Here is a 20,631-nt window from a genome sequence, read left to right as displayed (position 1 = left end):
GAAAGAACCAGGCTTGAAACACTTCGCATTGCTCAGTGGGGTGGACCGGGCCATCCTGGCCAGTATGCGGCGCCTGCCAAGGAGACGGGGAAGCCAAGGCCTCTCCTGGGGAAAGAGAAGAGTGTTAGAGACAGGATGGGGGAATTCATAAACAGAAACCAAACACTCTGCTAAGACGCCGCAGCTCAGATAGAGCAGCCTCTGCAGCCCTGAGGGGCCCGGAGGGGTTGCCTTTGGGTCTAATGTGTGAGTGGACAGAAGACCTGGCTTCTGATTCCCTTGCTCTGGGTAGGCCTGACTTTGGCATTCAAAAATCTCTCTCGGTGCGTGTGATGCACAGCCAGGGTGGGGAAGCACTGTTCTCAGAGAGCTGTCCTGGCCCAGCAGCAGTGTCACCTGTGAATTTGGTAGAAATGCAGATTCTCAGCACCCACCCCAAAACTATCGAATCAACATGCTGGTGGTGGGGCACAGCAGTCTGGCTTCAGCAAGCCCTCCCATGTGCCTCTTTCACCCACTACAGTTTAAGAACTGCTGTATGAGCGCTGCGTGACCATCAGGATGTCCCTTCACCTGACTGCTCTCCGTCCACTGTCCCCGCTTCTGTCAGGAACACCAGCCCTGTCTCCCACAGCCAGGCTTGGAATCTCAAGGTCTCCTTGCAGGACTGCCGTAGAGCAGGGGGCATGAAATAACAGACTCAGGGGCACTGCTCACCTTGGGGCTTTGCAGACAGGATGATTTTCCGGCAGGTAGAGGAATACATGCCTTTTTCTAATTTGCATAAAGTCAGGCTTTAGTGCAGCAGCGGGGGCCTTCCCGCTCTCTCCCTCTTCTTCCCAGCAGTCATCAAATCCTCGTTGTTCTACCCACAGAACGTCTCCTGATCTACGTCCGTGTCTGTGTCCTGCTCTTGTCTACATCTCCTCCCCAGCCCCTAAATGACCGTGGTTATCTCTCAGGGGGCCTTTCGTGTTCAGTGCCCCCGCCCCCCACCACTCATCCTTCTTAACATCATTTGGTGCACAGCCCTCCCTCCCCGTCACACCCTCTCTGCTCACACACACACACACACATGCACGTCTGCCTGCCGGCACATGCTTGCACATGTGTGCGTGCCACCAGAATCCAGCTCTGCTCTTGCATGTGGGGTGAAGTCCACACCCCTCAGCCTGGTCTGCAGAGGCCTGCTCCTGCGGGCCCCTCCCTGCTGCTCAAGCCTATCTCTCTCCAGCTTTCTTCAGGAACCCTCTGCTCCAGCCAAACTGGTCTACTGGTAAAACCCTGATAAGATAAGCAAGTAAAATTAGAGCCAGTGAACCCGAAACAGTCATGGGCAGCTGCAAGGGTGTCAGCCTGGGACAGCGTCAGAACCTTCAGTCCTCAGGAGTCCAGACGGACACTCGTGAGTCTCTGAGTTTGAAAGTACCACCCTGAGATCACCAGGAGGGGGAATGGCACGGAGGACTCAAGGACTTGGTGGTGCTTTCTCTGTACTTCTTCCTTTCTTTACGGTATTTCATTTGTTCTATCTTTCTTAGAATGCCTGGCTTGAGAAATGACTTTGTAGCTATTTTAATAAACTGACATATTTTATGGAAAATCAACCAAGCACTTGGATTATGGGACAGACCTCAGTTCCTTTCAGGTGTTGGCACAGAAAGAGCATTACCACTGACCTTCACTACCCAAAGAGCACTATTGCCATCTGGTGGCTGCTACCTGAAACACAGGCAGACGTGCCCTCATTCATTCATTCAACAAACCACCTCATGATCGCATTCCTGATTGACAGTCGTGTTTTCTCCCAGCCACTAGCGATACATTGCTCAGTCAGGTACAGTATCTGTTCTCAAAAAGCTTACATCTAGAGTGTAGACATAGGATTAGTTAAGCAATTTCAGTGGAGAAAGATTGGCGTATTCTGGCAGGACACGGGTACAACTTATCAGCTTGGGTGGTCCTAGAGGGCCTCCCTGAGGAGGCGACACCTGCTCTGAGCCCTGGAAATGCACAGGAAGAAGCTTGGCCTGTTAGTGGAAGGTGAGGACAGAGGCTGATGCAGAGCCTGTGGTAACTCAGGCACATGGCTTCTGGGACCTGTGTGCAGATGGTACAGGTGGGGAGGAAGCCAGGCCCAGGAAAGACAGCGGCTTGACAAAGTGCTCAAGGTATAAGGCTGACCTCTTCAGGCAGAGCAAATAGTTCTGATTCACACTGTCCACTGGATTGTGCAGAATGGAGGCTGATTCAAGTAGCACCACATTCTAAGCGGTCCAGTTACGTGGACTAATCTCTCTGGTTGGGTTTATATGGCTGTCACACATGGATAGCTCCAGTGGCTTCAGGGAGCTACAGCAAGCTCCGGCAGTGACTTCTGGGCAGAACCCCAACTAGCAGGCTGGGCCTGGGGAGACAGCTGGAAAAACTGGGCCAGATGTCAGCGCCCCAGCATCTTAGAGGCCAGCTGCCTTTGTCCCTGATCCCAGAACTGACTACTGGGTTTTGGCTTTCTGGGCCCCAAGATTGCTGCCCTCCACCTCGTCCTGGTGGCTTGTCCCCTATGCAGGAACGGCTGCACCGAGAACACACCCAGGGTGGCACCTGCCCATGGCAGGCATGCTGTGTGTATGCCATACTTGTTCCTTTCCCCTCCTGGGCCCACTGCGTTTCCCAGCCTCCTCTGCGGGTGTCTGAGTTCAGGCCAAGGAAATGAGGGGGGAGTGTTTACAGCACCTCCAAGCCTGACCTGTAAAACTCTCCCTCACACCTTCCTCCTCTTCCCTTTTTTCCGTTTGCCACCTGATTGCAGGTGACCCAGCAGAGGCGTGAGGGTTAGTGGACAGCAGGGTCACGAGCCCGAAGCAGCCTGAGAGTGGAAGCCCCCTTCGGACTGTTAGGGGAGTGAGAAACGAAATTCTGCAGTGCTAAACCCTTGAGATTTGGGGACTCCTTGTTACAACACTTACTCTATCCATTTTTGCCCCCAAGACTCAATTCTTATTCCTGTATTACTGTTCTGGGGACTGCGACCCTACTTCCCACTCAGGTATGTATTTCCTTGAAGGCGGCTGCTGTCAAAACTTCTGCTTATCTCCTGCTTCAGGCTGCCCCATTGTGGGGCCCCGTGCATATGCCACAAGGCCCTGCTTACTCTGTGTCGGGGCTTTGTGGGCTGACTCGCCTAAAACACCACTGCAGTCTGCTGTCAAACTGTGGATTCGGAATTCTGCTTTCTGGGCGTGCAGCCTGTCTCCGCGATGCCCGCCCCGCCCCCCCGTGACTAGCAGGTGAAAAATGGCTGTTCCAGGCGCTTGCTTGCCTGAGAGCTCCCAGACATGCCTTAAGGCAGTCAAGCCATCTGCTGACTCTCCACGATCACAAGCAGAACTCTGCCTCATCATCAACACGTAGCCACATTCAGCCACGAGGGGTGCCAGGAGAGATTCGATGACAATTTAGAAAGTGCTAATGTCTGACAGGCTGAGATCATGGGCGACATAAATTGATAGAGAGGCTGATCTGTGAAGGAAACAGGATGGGCCACGTCTGATTAGCAATGTCAAGGGCAGCCTGCTGCCGACAAGACCTTCTCCTGCTTTCTGATGAAACACACTGCCAAGGTCTGCAGGGTGGCATGCTTCTGCACACCTGCTGTGACTGGAGCACCTGGGTGATGTCGACAAGCGGATGCTAGACTGTAATCTGATGAGCTCCACACACATTTTAATGATGAAAGTAGGTGGGATATATTTGGCCTAAAGCAGCAGCATGTCACTGCCCTGCTCACAGTCCTTCCTCCAGGGGCTTCCCTTTCCTTTGGGAAGGAAATAGTGCATTTTTCCCTTGACTTACCAGGTCCTAAGTGCCCTGCCCCCTACCTACCCGCCTGAATCACCCAGTCTTACCTTTCCCCTTGCTCAAGGCCTCCCAGCCACGCTGACTTCTCTGCCTTGTTCAGGCACCCCCAGCCCAATGCCAGGCACCTCGCATGAACTCAACAGATAAATGGTGATGAATGAATGAGAGACAGGGTGGCTTTGGGGAGAAGGTCGCAGTGAGAGAGTGCAGAGCTGTGATTGGGTGGATCCCTCTCTAGATACAAGCTCTGTGAGATCAGAACCTGGCTTGACTGCTGCACCAGTGCATCCGCGCCACCCAGGATGGTACCTGACCCTGAGAGGGTGCCCATCCACCTAGTGAGCTGGTGAAATGAAGTGGACTGAATGACAGAACGAATAGACAGAGGGAGCACTGGCCAGAAAGAGAGAGACTTCGTAGGCAGCATGGGCTCAGTGCCTAAGGGCCCGTGGAGGTGGGGGCTGCGAGAGATGGAGGGCCAAGGGGGAGCCCAAGGTTCTGACTTGGGAGCTGAGTGGAAGGAGGCCCGATACTGAGACAGCAACATGGGATGAGGACAAGGTTAATGCAGGAAGGACGCTGCGACAGTGAGTCTGGCTTTAGACCTTTGGAGTCTGCAGCATCTGTGGGATACCTGTGAGAAGACAGCCAGTGGGCAGCCAGACATATGAGTCTGAAACTCAGGGGTGAGAACTGCGCCGGAGAGAATAGATTTGAGAGTGATCAGCCTGCGGATGGTAATTAAAGCCGGGCAAGCACAGAAGGTTGCAGTGTGACAGGCGGTGTGGTTGTACAACGATACAGGAAATATGGTCCCTGCCCTTGGAACCGACGCAAAGTCAAGATTTGACATAGGCCCTAAAACTGTTTACGAACTCCCGTGTCTCCATGGCAACCACAGAGAGAAGAGAGAGCTGTGTCCTTACCCCGGGACGGGAAGCCCACACAGATGGCTGCTGTCTCCCACAGGCCCCCTCATGCAGGGTCTGTCTCACTTCACGTGGGCCCTGCAGATAGCGGCGCCTGAAAGTCCCACCCTCGCCAGTCCAAACCTGTGCTTCTCCCATGGGGCACATTTCTGAGCCATGGGACCAAAGAGATGGATGGAAAGGGTTGAACTGATCCTTTCTAAACCTCCTCTTTTCTAGTTCTGTCTCTCCACACCCCACTCCACCAAAACCATTCTGGGGGTGGCCGTAAGGACCGAACTGCCAAATCCAGCAAAGCTTCAGTAACAACCTCGCTTGGCCTTTCTGGAATGTTCACACGCTTGGCCATTTCCTGCTTCTTAAAACTGTCCTGTGGCTTTGGTGGAAACAACCAGAGGCCTCATGCCCAGGTGCACACTGCGTGTCGGAGCTCTGCCGAGCATGCTCCCTGGGCACCTCGTTTTCCTCACAAAAAGGAGGTCTATACAATTATCCCCACTTTACAGATGAGAAGCAGAGGCTCAGAGAGATTAAACAGCTCTCCAAGGCCACTCAAGAAGAGAGCTGAAAGTCACTGGAACACAAAGCTGTGCCCATAAGCCTTAAACTAGGGTCCCTCTGCTGGGGCTCCTGCTCTGCGCCCCTCAGGCCCTCCGTAGGCTCCACTTGGACCCTCCCCTGCAATGCGGCTCTTCTCAGTGTCCTCTCCATGGTCCTCTTTTCAACACTCTACTCCATTTTCTGTGGCCAGTTTTATCCTCAGAGTTTTTCCTCTTCCATATGCAGATGGCTCTCGAAACCAAAACTATTTTGCTTAGATTTCTGTCCCGACCTCTCCAGGACTCCTGAGCATCTTTACCTGGGACCCAGCCATGTCCACCACTGAAGCCACAGTCATTTTCCTATACATGCTCTTTCTCCCAAGTCCTTATTGTGGTGCATCGCACCTCATGGGCTCAATCAGCAGAGCCAGAAGTTGGGGAGTTTCCTGTGTACCCCCACACTCAATCAATGACCAGATACTGTTGAATCTGCCTTGCGGGTCATCACAAAACCCAGCCCAGCCCTCCACGCTTCGCAGTCTACTGCTTTATTGAGGCCAGCAGCACTTACCTAAATGATAAATAGCTCCTTCGCTGGTCTCCCCTTCTCAGGTATAGCCCAACCAATCTGCCTCCTGAGGGATATTTCTAACTGCAAATCTAATGTAGCTGCTTAACTTTAGGCCCTATTCTGGCTTCCCACTAATCCTGGAATAAAGTGTAAACCCTTTGGCATGGCCTGCAATGCCTTGCATGGCCTGGCCTCTGAGAATCTGCCCAGTCTCCCTACGCACCCTCACTTCCAATGCCTAGGAGAAAGCGTGGCTCGCTCCCTCTGCTGAGCACGCTTGTACTGCTCTCGCCTGCTTGGTGAAGTCATCTGTCCAGCCTAAGCTCAGGCAACAATTGTGCAAACTTTTTACCAGCCTCCTTCCTTCTGTTTCGGCCCCCTCGGTGCCTTGTATGCATTTGTGTCACAGTGCTTACAACAGTGATGACACTTAGGTATTTACAGGTCTACTTCCCTGTCCTGGAAGCTGAGTTCCTGGGTAGCAACACCCAGAGCTTATACGGTGGGATACTATTCCTGGTGCCAAGTGGCTAATAATTGTTCAATAAATGTTTGCTGACTGAAGGGATGAAGGAACGGATGCGGCCTCCTAATCTGACCTCATGATCTCAGAAACTGGACAGAGGGTCCCTAAGATACTGGGTGGCATTGAGGAGATTGGGCTGAACTGGGGCGAGCTGAGGTTTTTAGGCTTCTAAAAGGGGCCGGGGTATCTTTTGCAAGGTGATCAAGCAGCCAGCCCATCGGCACACACCGACCCTCATCTTCCTTAACTCTGCACCCCGGGGGATAAACAAAAGGATGAACTATATCACGACCATGGGCTGGCTTGGTGAACTATGAAATTTTAAACCAACATGTGGCTTTACATTTAGTGGAAACATCACTGGGTTTAAAACCAGAAGACTGGGCTTGAGCCTGGCCTCTAGAATTTATGAAATGTATGATTTCGGATAGTCATATAACATCTCTGAACTTCAGTTTCTTCTGCTTGAAACTGAAAGCGAAAAGTCCCCACCCCTCACGGTTGCTCTGAGGCTGAAATGAGGTTATATGTAAAAGTTCTCTGAACTTCCACGGTGCTGAGTAAACCCTACTGTCCTTCTACTCGGGGTCCTGCATGGCAGAGAGAACGTGTCCCATGCCTCAAGCCTCCTCAGAGACGCCAGGCCCAGAGGAGGCCAGCTGGGACCCTTCAGCAGAGGAGGAAGGCACCCTCAGACATCTGCACAGGCAGTTTTTAAACAGAGGGAGCATGGAGGAAATACCACAGAATTTATGGAGTGAAAGCTTTAAAAAGAAACACAAGACTTAAGTCAAAACAGTTGACTCAACCCTGGGGGAGGTGTCTGCCTGGATGTAGGAGGAAAAAAGATGTAATTGGACTGAGTTGAGACCTAAGGGAAAAGCCCCGTGGGGTGTCCTACCAAGTGGGGTCAGCTCAATACACAGCTGGCGGAGGGGAAAACTAGAACTGCCTTTATGGAGGGTAACTCCTACCAGTGTTTTTGGAATGCACATCTTTGGGCCCAGCAGTTGCACTTCTAAGAATGTTGCTTGGGACAGCCTGACACAAGGCTACAGTGATATGGTCAAGGATGTTCACTGCAGCCTCATTTCTAGTTGAGAAAACTTGGAAACTGTCTGACTGCCACTCGATGGAGGATGGGCTAAATGAATACAACACACCTGTCCAGTGGATCCCTAAATAGCAAGTGACATAGATCTCTAGGAATGGGCGTGGAAAGTGTGCATCAGACAGGAAAGGGACAAAGCCAGGTGCAGAATGGCACAGATATGATGGGGCTGTTTTCCTACAAACTAAGAATATACCTCTGTTTGCATATACACTGAAAACGGTAGGGGAGGATATACACTAAGATGGTGACAGAGTTTGTCTCTGGGAGTTAGGGTTATAGGGTATTTTCTATATAGTTCTACAGAGTGGATTTTTTAAATGAATACATTATTAAAAAGAAAACATCAAAAGAATAGTTAAAGGCCTGGTGTTTAATTATGGTAAATATCATGGCAACAGCTTGACCTTCATCCTAGAAAACTCTGGGCCAAACTGTCCCTGAAGTGCATCATAGATACCGAAATTGTAATACATCTTTAATCATGTTTCTCTCCTGATGAAAATCCTTAATATCTCTTCAATCTGACCCTTCCCCTCCATCTCGGGTAATTTACTGTCCACAACTCACTGAGTATTATCCCTGCTCTGAGGCAAGTGTAGAAAGGGTGTGGTGACCTGTCCGTGGCGTTTACAGCTTCTACAACTCACAGCTCACGTAAGCAGGGCTCCAGAAACATTTGCTGGAGGAGTGAATGAGTAAACTCAGTGTCATGTGGGGGGCTAGCAGCAGGGAGGTTAGACATCTCTGCGCTGCACACTGGCACCCCCAGTGTCTTCACGAGCAGGGCAGGACCTGTGCCAGCTGCATGACTTCATGTCCACAGGGTGACACAAGGAGCACATTCGAGGTGAAGAGCCTGGAAGGGGAGGTGGGATCTGATCACCAGGTGGCTTGGGGACTTCGTGCCGGTCACTTTCCCTTTCTGGGTTGCCATTTCCTCTATAAATAAGAGCTGGGCTTGGTCAGCATTTCTCAAACCAGTTCCTAAGAACACTACATCCAGGATGTGTTAATAAATGTCCCTTACAAAGCATTCTGTGGTCAGAGACACTTGAGAAATACTGCTCCCTGCATCCCACTCTTGGAGTTTCACAACACACATCGTCAGGTTCAAGTCTCTGAGAGGCCTGTCAGTAAACCAACTTACTTATTAACGTTTGCTTATACCAGCATTTCTCACATTTCACCTTGGACTCTTAAAAACACTTTTTTCCCCGAGCAACTTTCTGATGCATAGACTGCTCTGAGCAGTATTTGAGGTTCCCCAAGTCCTTGACCCCATGGCCATGGTGAGCTTGCCCCCTTCCCACCAGCTGGCTGCCCGCCGGCACCCCAAGGTGGCTCCTGGGGCTGACGGCAGGGAATTTCAGATGGTCCTTGTGAAGCACAGCCCTGTTTTGTGAGGGGGGATGCACAGATCTGTCACCATCTCAGTAAGGTGCTGACTGAATGGGACAAAGGTGACGTAGAATATGGAGAGGGGAGGAGGAGTCCAAAAGGGCTGGGCTGGAGCAGGGGGCACTTGGGTCCAGATGCGTTCAGTGGATGGGGGCCCCCCAAGTAGGAATGCAAAACAGGGAGGTGGGGAAAATGGTCAGCAGAAAGGGAAGTATTTGGAAAATGCTTGGTACTTGCGTGGCTTGCTATCATATTTGTGGCTGTCACTCTTCTTTTCCTCTGGATTTAGACACCACTTGCATATTGATGCCTTCCGTGTTTGAATATAAGCTTGTGATGAAGAGAATGGGCTTCAGAGTCATGCATCCCATGCCTTGGTTTCTTTTATAAAATGGCACTAATAATAAGCTTTCCCTCCAAGGGTGTTTGTGAGGATTAAATGAGTTAACACATGTGAATGTTCTTAGAATAGTAACTAGCACCTAGTAAGTACTCCGTAAATGGCCTTGTCATTATTAATTATTACTATTTGTATTTTTAGCCAAGATTCCTCTCTGACTTGACAGCTCTACTCATGTCTCCCAGGCATCTCAAACTTAACAAAACCAAAACTGAACTCTCGCTTTTCCCAACAACACCCCATCTCAGTAAACGGCACCTGCACACCCAGAGCTCAAGTCCAGAACTTCCTCCCCCTTCCCTTTCACAGCCAGCCCACCAGGAAATCCCTCAGGGTCTGCCCCAAATAGATTTCACATTCACATGCTTCTTTCCACTCCCCAGCACTGCTCCAGTCTGAACAGCAGCATCTCAGAATGAATGCAACAGCCTTTCTAAGTGGCACCCCTGTTTTTCCTCTTGCTCCCTTCCAGTGGATTCCTGACATGCAGCCAGAGGCTTTTACAAACAGAAATACAACCATATTAAAACCCTAAGTGACACATAAAATGAAGCTCCAGTTTCTCACTGTGGCCCTGTGCTGTCTGGCCTCTGTTGCCATTCCCACCCCTTCCCAGCCGCTCCCCGAGCTGGCCCACTGTATGCCAGCAACACGGGCAGCTCTTGCCCACCCTGGAGCTTCTCTCTGTTGCCCTTTTTGCCCACAGGCTTTGCTCATGGCTCTGGGTGTGATGGGCTCCTCCTCAGCTGAGATTCTCAGCCTCAAGCTTCCCTCTTTTTGAAATCTGCAGACAGATTTCCCCTACGATCCTCTCTTAGTGGCTCGCCCCAGTTGTCCTCAGTTACAGCTGTGTGTTCATGACCTTCACAGCACTGTTCTCAACCTACCATTACTAATTTATTTGTCTACCTGTTTATTGTCTGTCTCTCCCCAGAGAAAATTTCCCAGAGTCAGGTGCTACTGCTCTTTTCCAGACACTGTTTATAAACTCAGCACAGAGCCTGGCCCCCCATACAGACTGAATAGATGGATGTCATGGTGGGTGAATAATTCCCTCTCTGATACAGGTTTCCCATAACTAAAGTGTAATGCTGACTAACAAGCAAAGATTCCATCTACTGTAGTCAGATAAGCACCGAGCTAGGACAAAGGACCATTCATGAGCCTGTGGACATACTTTTGGACATATAAGAAAACCTCCAACTCATGATGAGTCCCTGACTTGCGGCATGATCTTTGGTCGTTCCCAATAGACAGTCACCAGTGGCCCCCTCCACCCCCTGCTGCTGACTCTAGAAGGAACCAGTGGACTTTGAGAGGCAGAGTGCCTCAGTGCAGACGGCACTTTCCATCAAGCCCTGGATTTTTCTGGAACATGCACAGTCTCTTGACCCACATCTCTACTTAATTATGAATATTTTGGGGGGTGGGGGGTGTTCGTATCACATTACTTGTCTGAGCAGAAATCTATGGCTGCGACCATTACGTATCTCAGCAAACCTGGGACCCGTTCTGCTGGCGCTTCCCAGGGAAGTTCACATAAATGTTTATTGACAACACAGTCCTCAAGAAAATAAAGTTGCTGATTCATTGCCTTACAATGAAACCCTGTGTTTTTCCCTCCTCTTCCTTCCTCTTTAGGAGACACTTTGAGAAAGCGCATTTTGGGAGCCCACTTGATGTGATGGTTCCTTGGTTGCCTGCTCCTTCTTCCACCTGCAGACCGAGCTTCCCGTAAGGGCGGAGGCTTATCCTCCCTCTCTCCTCTGGGGGACCAGCGCTCTAGGGTCTCTGAGGAACAATGGAAGTCCTGGGGCTCCTCAAGCTGGAGGCGAATGGCTCCACGGCAACGTTGGCCCTGTCTGTGGTCCTCTTGGCCCTCCTGAAATGGTGAGTGCCCCAGTGCGCTCTGGGGACTGTGACATTGTCAGAAATCGCAGCTCTGGAGCTTCGCTGCAATGAGGGTGGGTAGGTGGTGGGGGTGTTTTTCTTCTTTTCTAATCTAGAGGGAGTTGAGTATTAACACAGCTTCAGAATTAAAAGCAAACAGCCAGGTTAATCTTTTGCTAAAATGCATGAGATTGAGGTGTCAGGAAAGGCTGGTGATTCAGTGACTGAGAACACTACACATAATTAAGTCTGAAAGAGATGGAAAAAGAAACAGATTGGGAAGGTTTGGGTAGAAGTATTTCCTCGCACCCCCCACCCCCGGGTCACATGATCTCACCTCGTTTTTCTAAGATCCTCTCCTCATGTTGGATTTGCGGCAGTCAGCCGCCTTTGGTTCATATTACATGAGAAACAAAAAAGACAGAGCAGTTGTCTGGCATCGTGCGCCTCTGTGTGGGAAGTCACCCACAGGACTTTACGTAGGTTTAAGGACAAAGTGGTGAAACTAATTTCCTATTTGTCTAATGTTTGGTAAGTGAATGGATTCTGAGGAACGTAGGGCATGCAGTGCCCACAAAGTCTGAGACCCTGAAAGGACCTCAGATGTGAGCAGAGAGTAGCAGCTTGTGATTTTGTTAATTCAACAGGTTTCCTTATGTTGGGCTCAATCAAAGGCTTGTCAGTAAACGGAAGGCCCCACAACATGCTATATTTATGCATATTCTCCCTGCTGGTTAAACTTATTAGAGTTACCCACTCAATCAAAAGCACTTGGATTTAGGCAGCTCTGGTTTTTGAGGGGAAAGTGGAAAAAATAATGGAGAATTCAAGTTTGAACAGAATTTCAATTTATGCTTCCGGTAGTGACAAAGCCTCCTCTGGATTAATAACTGGGAAAGCACTTTGAAAAGCATCAAGCATTATGCAAATGTGAGGTGTTACTCTTTTGGTATTTGCATAGCTGAAAATGGAATTCATGTTTGATGTCTATGATGATGAAATTACTTCTTGGAAATTGGCTCTGAAACCCAGCTTCAGTCCCGGTGCTGTTTTGCTTTTTAACTGGTTTAATTATCTTTTGAACTTTCCTATCTCAGGGTAGCTTATCTTGCCTTGAAACCAGCCACCTGCAAAACCAGGAGCAAATGGTGGTGGCCCTCTCCCCCAGCCTCCCCCATTAACCCATCTGGACGTGCTTCCATGCTCAGTGACGCACACGGCACGGGGCCTGACGCATAGGAGGTGCTTAGTGGATGTCAGCCACTCTAACTACCGTCTGTGTAACCTAACACAGAGGAGAAGACATCTTTTGTGCTCTAGGTGTATTTAAAATTTCTTACTAGTTTGATTATTAATATTCATTTCTCATCACTAGCTATGCTTTGACTGTGGTTCTCGAAGTGTCCCACCTGAGTCCTTCAGGTGATCTCACATGTTTGTGTCTGTATTTTTTGTATCTTTTTTCATTTCTGCCTTTGTAACTCCCAGCTCAGTGCCTGCCATATCGTATGGCCTTGATAAATGTTTGATGAATGAATGAATGAATTGCATACACTAATGTCGCTCTGGTCCCAGAAAGCATGTGTCCTGACTGATAAGTTGCTGTTAACTGGGTGTTAATAATCAGTGCAGATCAGAGTCACGGACAATAACATCGCCCTGTTCAGTGAGAGCTATGCATTTGTAATCTGTTCCCTGGGCCATATTAGTAACCTGGGTCAAAGACGCAGAGATTAGATAAAGGCACAAGCAAGGTGGTAAATAGGAAGTAAGAGATGATTTCCATTTGTTATCTCAAAAATATTTATTGATCTGTTAATGTGTGCCAGGCATGGAGTGAGGCCCTGGCACAAGGTCAGGGAACAGGAGGTCTGGGTCAGTGCCCAAGGCAGGCAGAGACTGGGGGTTGTGGGCTAAGCTCCGTGTGTGGAGAGAATAATTTTGAAGGAGAGGACACCGCGGCTCTGGCGGCCCCGGGGCCTCTCCCTTGATCCAGCTCTAGGTGACCGTCCTCAGGCTCCCCACCCTCCTTCTCCTCTAGGCAAGACTCCAGGCGGCCTCTGAGCAGCAGGCATCAGCTCGACTGAGGAGAGGCTTCCCTCCCGCTTCATTCTGAGAGGGACCCCCAGGAGAAAGAGGGGTGCTCAGGGAAAGCAGGAGGTGCAGAGACACCCCCCAGCCCCACCGCCCACGCACCGCCCAAGCCAGTTTGCTCCTGAGGAGAAACTGTGGAGGTCTTTGAAACATCCCAGCTGCTTGGCCTGTCCTTCAAGGGTTTGGGCGGGTGTAACCACCACGGAGGGCCTAGACTCCGAGAAGTCTAAATGGTTGCTTCGGCCAGCTGGTGTGTTCTTTCAAGGCAGGGATGAGGTCTCTGGCTCACTGCACTTCTGGAAACCTGTGTCCAAGCATGAGACGTTCCTCCTGCCGTTGGTCTCATGTGGGTGAAGTCAAACCACGTGTCAGCCCCGCACGCAGGACTCAGGCTGTGGCTCCGCCTCTTCCGGCGCCTCATCTCCCCGACTCGCCAGCGCCCGTGCTGTTGGCAGCGCTGAGAACCATCACGCGGCTGGGCTCCCAGCTTGGAACTCCCTTCCTCCTCTACTTCGGTGCTAGGTTCAGGGGCATCTCCTCAGAGGAGCTTTTCCTGTTTGCCCAAGGCACTTACCAGCCCCCACTCACTGAGTTTTTCTCATCTCTCTCAGTACCCCTCTCTCACACAGTGCCCAGCATGTAGTTGGCACCTAATATATTTTGGCTAAAGGCTAATTCCAGCCTCTAGTCTCTGCTGGTATTCTTCTTGCTGGTTCTTCTCTGAGTCATAGCGCAGAATAAATCTTATTCTTTTGCCTACGTGAATCACCCCCTTTCCTGAAAGCCTATTGTATTTTCAGTTTGTACCAACTTGGTGTCCACTTTTTAAATTGTTCAGGTGTACTCTGTCTGTATCCCCACTCACCCTGTAAGCAGAGACCATGGCATGCACTTGACAAGTGCTTCTTAACTATTTAGTGCATGTGTGGCTTTGGAAAGAAGACAAAAGACTTAATTTCCTTTAAAAAGAGACCATTATAAAATAGGCATAATATGGTTTGATAGTTTTCCCAAAGCTGCATCTGACACAATTTTCCAATGACTATCATTTACACTGACAGTTATGTAGCTGATCAGTGGGAGCTGGGGTATAAGATGAGGGCTGTTCCCCTAGGGTTGGAAATAGGGCCAGGTATGTCAAATATCAGCTATATGAATTATAATATCAGCTATATTAGTACATGAAACACATGTGAAGGTGATTAACACATATGACAAAACATCTTAAGAACTCATTTTTCTATATAAAATTGTTTGAAATTCTTGCTTCTGGAAGAGATTTGATGTACAAGAAGTAAGTTGTGCAAGTTGAATACTGCTAGAGGCAATCTTAACTGCCAGTGTATTTAAACTTTGAAGCGCACCTAAGAATTGGGAGCCAGATTCCTGTTGGTAAGATAAAGATTTCTTTATTAAAAAAGACTGTAAGGAAATACCCTAAATATTAAGAGTGGTTTCCCTGCAGTGGTGAGATTATGGTGATTTTTATTTCTTCTATTAGTTCTGAAGCTTCCATATTTCTCTGATGAGTATGAATTACCAACAGAAAAAGAGAAACTTTAGTAAAATGAGTAGGAAATTGCTCCTCTCTAGTGAAGAGGAAATGAATTTTAGGCTTTGGCATGGAGGTTTGGGGACAGAAATCTCACTTTTTTTTTCAGAGGAGTAGGGGAATTTGGAGTAAAGGGGGGAACTTCTTGGCAGACAAAGCAGTGAGAAAGGTAAACTGTGGCTGTTTGGTTAAGCAGATAAACAGTAAGAGCACGTAAACCCATGAATATGGTGGGGGCTGAAAAGGGCTGGTTTTGAACGTTTGAAGAGTTTTTAATACCGTCTGCACTTATGGCTCTGAAGCCCAAGACCCAGAGCTATGAATACAACTGGAAGTTAAAATATGCATCAGGGTATGTTAGTGTTCTGATCAAGTCTCATTCTAAGACCAGATTAAGGTAAAATGTGTTGGTGATCATTAAAACTTAAGACTGTAACAAAAATGTCCATCAGCTATACCTAAAAGTTTCTTTCCCAGAGATATTGCATTACATGTGGCAAACTAGATTCTAATTATAGACTTAGATCTAGTCCCAGACCATATTAAGAAAAACCATTGTTCCCTGGGATGCAAGGATAGTTCAACATATACAAATCAGCACACATGATAGAATACATTAACAGAATGAAGGAAAAAAATCTTCTGATCATCTTAATAGATGCTGAAAAAACATCTGACAGAATTCAGCTTCCTTTCATGATAAAAACTCTCAATGAATTAGGTATAAAAGGAATTATCTCAACATGATAAAGGTCATATGACAAACCCACAGCCAATATCATACTCAATTCAGTGAAAAGCTGAAAGGTTGCCCACTCTCACCACTTTTATTCAACATAGTACGGGAAGTCCTGGCCAGAGCAAGTAGGCAAGAGAAAGAAAGAATAAGAATCCAAACTGGGAAGAAAAAAGTAAAATTGCATCTGTTTGCAGATGACATGATTTTATATATAGAAAATTCTAGACTCCACCAAAAAGCTGTTAGAGTAATAAACTAATTCAGTAGTGCAGGATACAAAATCAACATATGAAAATCAGTTGCATTCCAATATATTAACAACAAATCATCTGAAAAAGAAATAGAGAAATCAATCTCATTTACAATAGCATCAAAAGGAATAAAATAGTTAGGAATAAATTTAATCAATGAGTAAAAGTTCTATACACTGAAAATTATGACATTGATGAAAGAAATTAATTGAAGAAGACAAATAAGGACGTGGGAAAGATATCCTGTGTTTGTGGATCAGAAGAATTAATATTGCTAAAATGTCCATATACCCAAAGTGATCTACAGATTCATATAATAATCCTTATCAAAATTCCAATTGCATTTTCCTCAGAAATAGAAAAAAAAACAGTCCTAAAATTTGTATGGAACTACAAAAGACCCTGAATAGCCAAAGCTATCTTTAGAAAGAAGAATAAAGCTGGTGGCGTGACAATTTCTGGTTTCAAACTTTAATACAAAGGTATAGTAGTCAAAACAGTATGGTTTTGCCATAAAAACAGATACATAGACTAATGGAACAGAATCAGGCCTACAGAAACAAACCCATGCACATATAGTCAGTCAGTCAATTTTTGACAAAGACACTGAGAATACCCAATGGGGAAAGAATAGTCTCTTCAGTAAATGATGTTGGGAAAACTGGATAATCACGTGCAAAAGAATGATACTGGACCCTTATCTTTTACCACACACAAAAGTGAACTCAAATTGTATTAAAGGCTTGAATGTAAGACCTGAAACTATAAAATGCCTAGAAGAAAACATAGGGAAAAAGCCCCTTGACATTGGTCTTGGCAATGATTTTTTAGATATGAAACCAAAAGCACAAGCACTAAAGCAAAAATAAACAAGTGAGACTACATCAAACTAAAAAGCTTCTGCAAAGTGAGAGAAGTAATTGACAAAATGAAAAGGAACCTACAAAATGGGAGAATATATTTAAATATATTCAAATATTTGCAAACCATATATCTGATAGGCGGTTAATATCCAAAATATCTGAGGAACTTATACAACTCAGTAGCAAAAAAAACAACCCAATCAAAAAATGGGCAAAGGACCTCAATAGACATTTGCCCAAAGAATACATACTAATGGCCAACAGGCATATGAAAAGGTGATCAATATTATCAGTTATCTTGGAAATGCAAATCAAAACCACGAGCTATCACCTCACACCTGTTAGAATGGCTGTCATCCAGAAGAGACAACAAGGGTTACTGAGGATGTGGAGCAAAGTGAACCCTTGTGCACTTTTGGTGAGAATGTGAATTGGTGCAGCCATTACGGAAAACAGTATGGAGGGTCCTCAAGAAATTAAAAATAAAACTACCAAATGATCCAGTAATCCCACTTCAGGGTATATATCCAAAGGAAATTAAATCAGGATCTCAAAGGGATAGGATCACCCCAATATCCATTGCAGCCTTATTCACAATAGCTAAGATATGGAAACAACCTAAGTGTTCATGAATGGATAAAGAAATTGTGGAATATATGTACAGTGGTATGTTATTCAGCCTTAAAGAAGAAAGTGTGCCATTTGTGACAATGTGGATGAACTTGGAGTATATTATGTTACATGAAATAAGACACAGAAAGACAAATATTGCATGATCTCATACATATGTGGACTCTAAAAAAGTCAAACTCATAGAAGAGAGTAGAATGGTGGTTGCCATTGATTGTGGTAATCGTTACACAAGGTATATGAAAACACTAAGTTGTACCCCTAAAATATATACAATTTTTATTTGTCATTCCTACTTCAATAAAGCTAAAAGAAAAAAAAAAGCCCATTGAGATGGAATATGGGCATCCTGTTGAGAAATCTCGAGCTTGTCAGAACAAGGAAGCCACTTAAGATGTCTCCTGGTATCATCAGAGGTGGATGGAGGGATGTCTAGCCCATGGGTATTTGCAGACTGAAGATCAGTTTGGCTACCATTTCCCAAGGCGTGTTCTTTAAGAAAGCTTGGGAAATTAAGGGTATGTTAGGCCCTTCTTGGAGATGATAGCATATCAAAGGCTCTGAAAGGTTCTGCAGTAAAGAAATCTGTTAAATTTATTTAAGCCAGTATTTCCCAAACTTAGTTGATTAAATGATGCTGCACTGGGCAGTTGAGACCAGCTGGGACATTCCCTGAAAACAGTGGTAAGATGTGTACATAGCCTGGTGGTAATGGAGGGGCTGCTGAACAGAGGAATAAAACAAGAGCTTTGCAAGCCCTGAGGCTCCAGGGTTGATGATGTTTACTTCAGGACATGGAGGGTATGGAGTCTGGGGGACAAAGTAGGGCCAGTATGTAGGGCTGGCTCCAGTTCAACACCAAACAACAAATAACCACAGCTACCTGGCATTGGCAGGGACACTGCCTTGGGAGTTGGGAGCACCCCTTGGTGGCCATCAGGGATGCTGCCAAAGCTCTTCCCATGTGGTGTGGGCAGTTGGCGCAGATGGCCACCGAATGCCTTCTGGATCTGGACTCCATGATGCCTCATCTGCTGGTGCTCCTGTGCTGCCAGGTGCGAGCTGACTGTTGCTGCTGCTGCTGAACAGCAACTCTGACAAAACACAGGTGACCGCATAGTGACTGCTCTCTCTTCTACCTGGGCGCCCTGCTTCGTCATGTCCCGAACACTCCCAGGAAGCCACTTTAAGGGACCTCACTGTAGCTTGGCTCATGACTCTTGCCTTCTAGCCCATTTTCTGGGTCGCCAGCCAGTCAGAGTGGCTTTGGGAAGCAGAAGGGTCTTGGGCTGGGCCTTGAAATGCAGGGAAGAATTGACTTGGCAGAGGAGAGGAGGGAGAAAATTTCAGGTGGGGAAGAATGACAGGTGAAGGCAACATGGGGGTTTATAACATTAGGTGGAACAAAACATCAAGAGTGTGAATAATGGACACATTTTAGAAATACATTTTAAAGGCTGTGGATAATTTCCAGTGCCCCAGAGCATCTAGAAAAGGATGCATGCTATTTCTCTTTTTTATTTTTTGTACTTTTGTCTGGGATATGCTCGGTACTTTGGTTTAATAACTCAGTGATGAGCTTGGAGATAAAACTGAGCCTGCTTATGAAAACCAGGTCCATGCTTCCTCGAGGACCATTTTCACAGAATATTGTTTTTCTGTTTTCTCTCTTTTAAAATAGTTATACACTGTATCTGTAGCCTTCCCCTCACTTTATTGATTTTCCAGAACGAGAGTACGAGGTGTGACTATAAAGTAACGTGACTGATTATTTTAGCATACACACCAGAACTTATACATCCAGATGAATTGTATGACCTTCAGAGGCACTTTCCTGATAGGCTAAGCCGTTGCTGCAGATATGCTGCTAGCAGAAAACACGTTCTTAGCACTTTTCTTTGGGAACGGTCCTTGGTGTGTCTGGATGCAGTCTTTTCACAGCTCAAATCATCATCTTTGTTGAGAATGGTTTGGTTTTTAAAAAATAGCCCAATTTTGGCAAATAGGTGATTAGGCTGGGTAATATTATTTCCAATTCCAAATAGGTGATTAGGCTGGGTAATATTATTTTCAATTCCAAACAAAACATGATTCTAAAACAATAAGGCTTCTTGTTTGCTCAAGAGTTTAGGATCCAGTTCTGCAAGCCTGGGACTCTGTTGCAGGGCCACACTCATCGACCGTGTGATTGTTCTTCATTTCGTTGTGTTGTTTTCAAGGAAACGGCAATCATCTTAATACTTACGGTCATATGTTCTCTTTTCTTATAAAGAATTCAGGCTTCTGGTAGCATTTATTCTTGGGGAGAGATGAAAGAAGAATAGCATTCATTCTATAAACAAAACAAACCAGGGAATTTGTGTTGGTGCCTTACTGAGGCACTTGAGTATACGCTTGGTGCCACTTACCATGGGAAGACAGTGGCTTTTCCAGAAATAAAGCTGTTAAATGAACCCTTCCTCCATCCCTGAACACCATACAACCAACCTAAGAGGCTGTCATTTGCCATTGAGGGTAGGTGCCCTGTCTTTGGGAACCTGAGCAATATTACAGGGGTTTGTTTCTCCTTGCAGAAATGTACATCTGGACATGGGGATGGGACTTTGGGGAGAGAAGGGCCAGGGGGCTCACACTGCTGTGGATTGTCACTTCAATTGCTAAGAGCCACCCTGTTCTTGGTTTTCCAGAAATATGTGAGCTTGCCAACTTCCGGGACTGGGGAAGGGGAGGAGCGTTGGCTGAGGGGTGAGACCCCAGGGCCCACGGCCTTCTCAGGTGTGTCCGGCCTCCCGGCAGAGTCTGGTGCTGGGCCACAGTGTGGGGACATCCTATACCTCCATGAGTCCTTGCAAGGGTGTGCTGTTTAGATTTCGCCTCAGCAGACAGCACTTCCTGAACACGGTCCTAAAAAGAGGATGGCCCTTTTTTCTTAAACGTATCTGGGCTCATGGTGCAGAGGTGGCCTGAAAGCAAAGCCAGCCTCTTCAAAGAGTGGCTTCGACTAGGGCCCTGTTTCCCAGGCACCGCGCAGACACCCGATGGAGAGCCAGCGCTCTGCCCCTAAACCAGTGGCTGCCTCCACGTTCTGAGCTGACAGGTGCCTGAATGCTCTCTCCTTCTGTTTAAATCCTAACCAGCCTTCAAAACCTTGTCCAAATATCACTCTTCTTGAAGGTCTCCTTAAGCAGGCCGGCCCTCCACAAGCTCTGCCTCCTTTGAATTCCAGCTATGCTTTCTCTCTCTATCTCGGCGCCTGGTATATTATTTTCTT

General features: G+C 47.2%; 1 protein-coding gene and 1 long non-coding RNA gene across 3 annotated transcripts in view; one reads left to right on the top strand and one right to left on the bottom strand.

The window, feature by feature from the left end:
- Positions 1 to 10,965: 10,965 nt before the first annotated feature.
- Positions 10,966 to 20,631, top strand: part of TBXAS1 (thromboxane A synthase 1) — a 134,749-nt gene continuing 125,083 nt past the window's right edge. Inside the window, exon 1 of the mRNA XM_017673205.3 lies at positions 10,966 to 11,231. Within this exon, the coding sequence (XP_017528694.1) occupies positions 11,143 to 11,231 (89 nt within the window). The 5' untranslated portion in view covers positions 10,966 to 11,142. The remainder of the gene's footprint in view (positions 11,232 to 20,631) is intronic.
- The window catches only part of LOC140849840 (uncharacterized), a 126,300-nt gene continuing 121,991 nt past the window's right edge, over positions 16,323 to 20,631 (bottom strand). For both annotated transcript variants that reach the window (XR_012132082.1, XR_012132081.1), the window contains exon 3: positions 16,323 to 19,692. This is a non-coding gene — a long non-coding RNA (uncharacterized lncRNA). The remainder of the gene's footprint in view (positions 19,693 to 20,631) is intronic.

Source organism: Manis javanica, chromosome 6, assembly GCF_040802235.1.
Source record: "Manis javanica isolate MJ-LG chromosome 6, MJ_LKY, whole genome shotgun sequence".
Lineage (NCBI taxonomy): Eukaryota > Metazoa > Chordata > Mammalia > Pholidota > Manidae > Manis > Manis javanica.
Note: the sequence above shows the minus strand (reverse complement) of the source record. Positions and strands in the feature narration are given on the sequence as shown.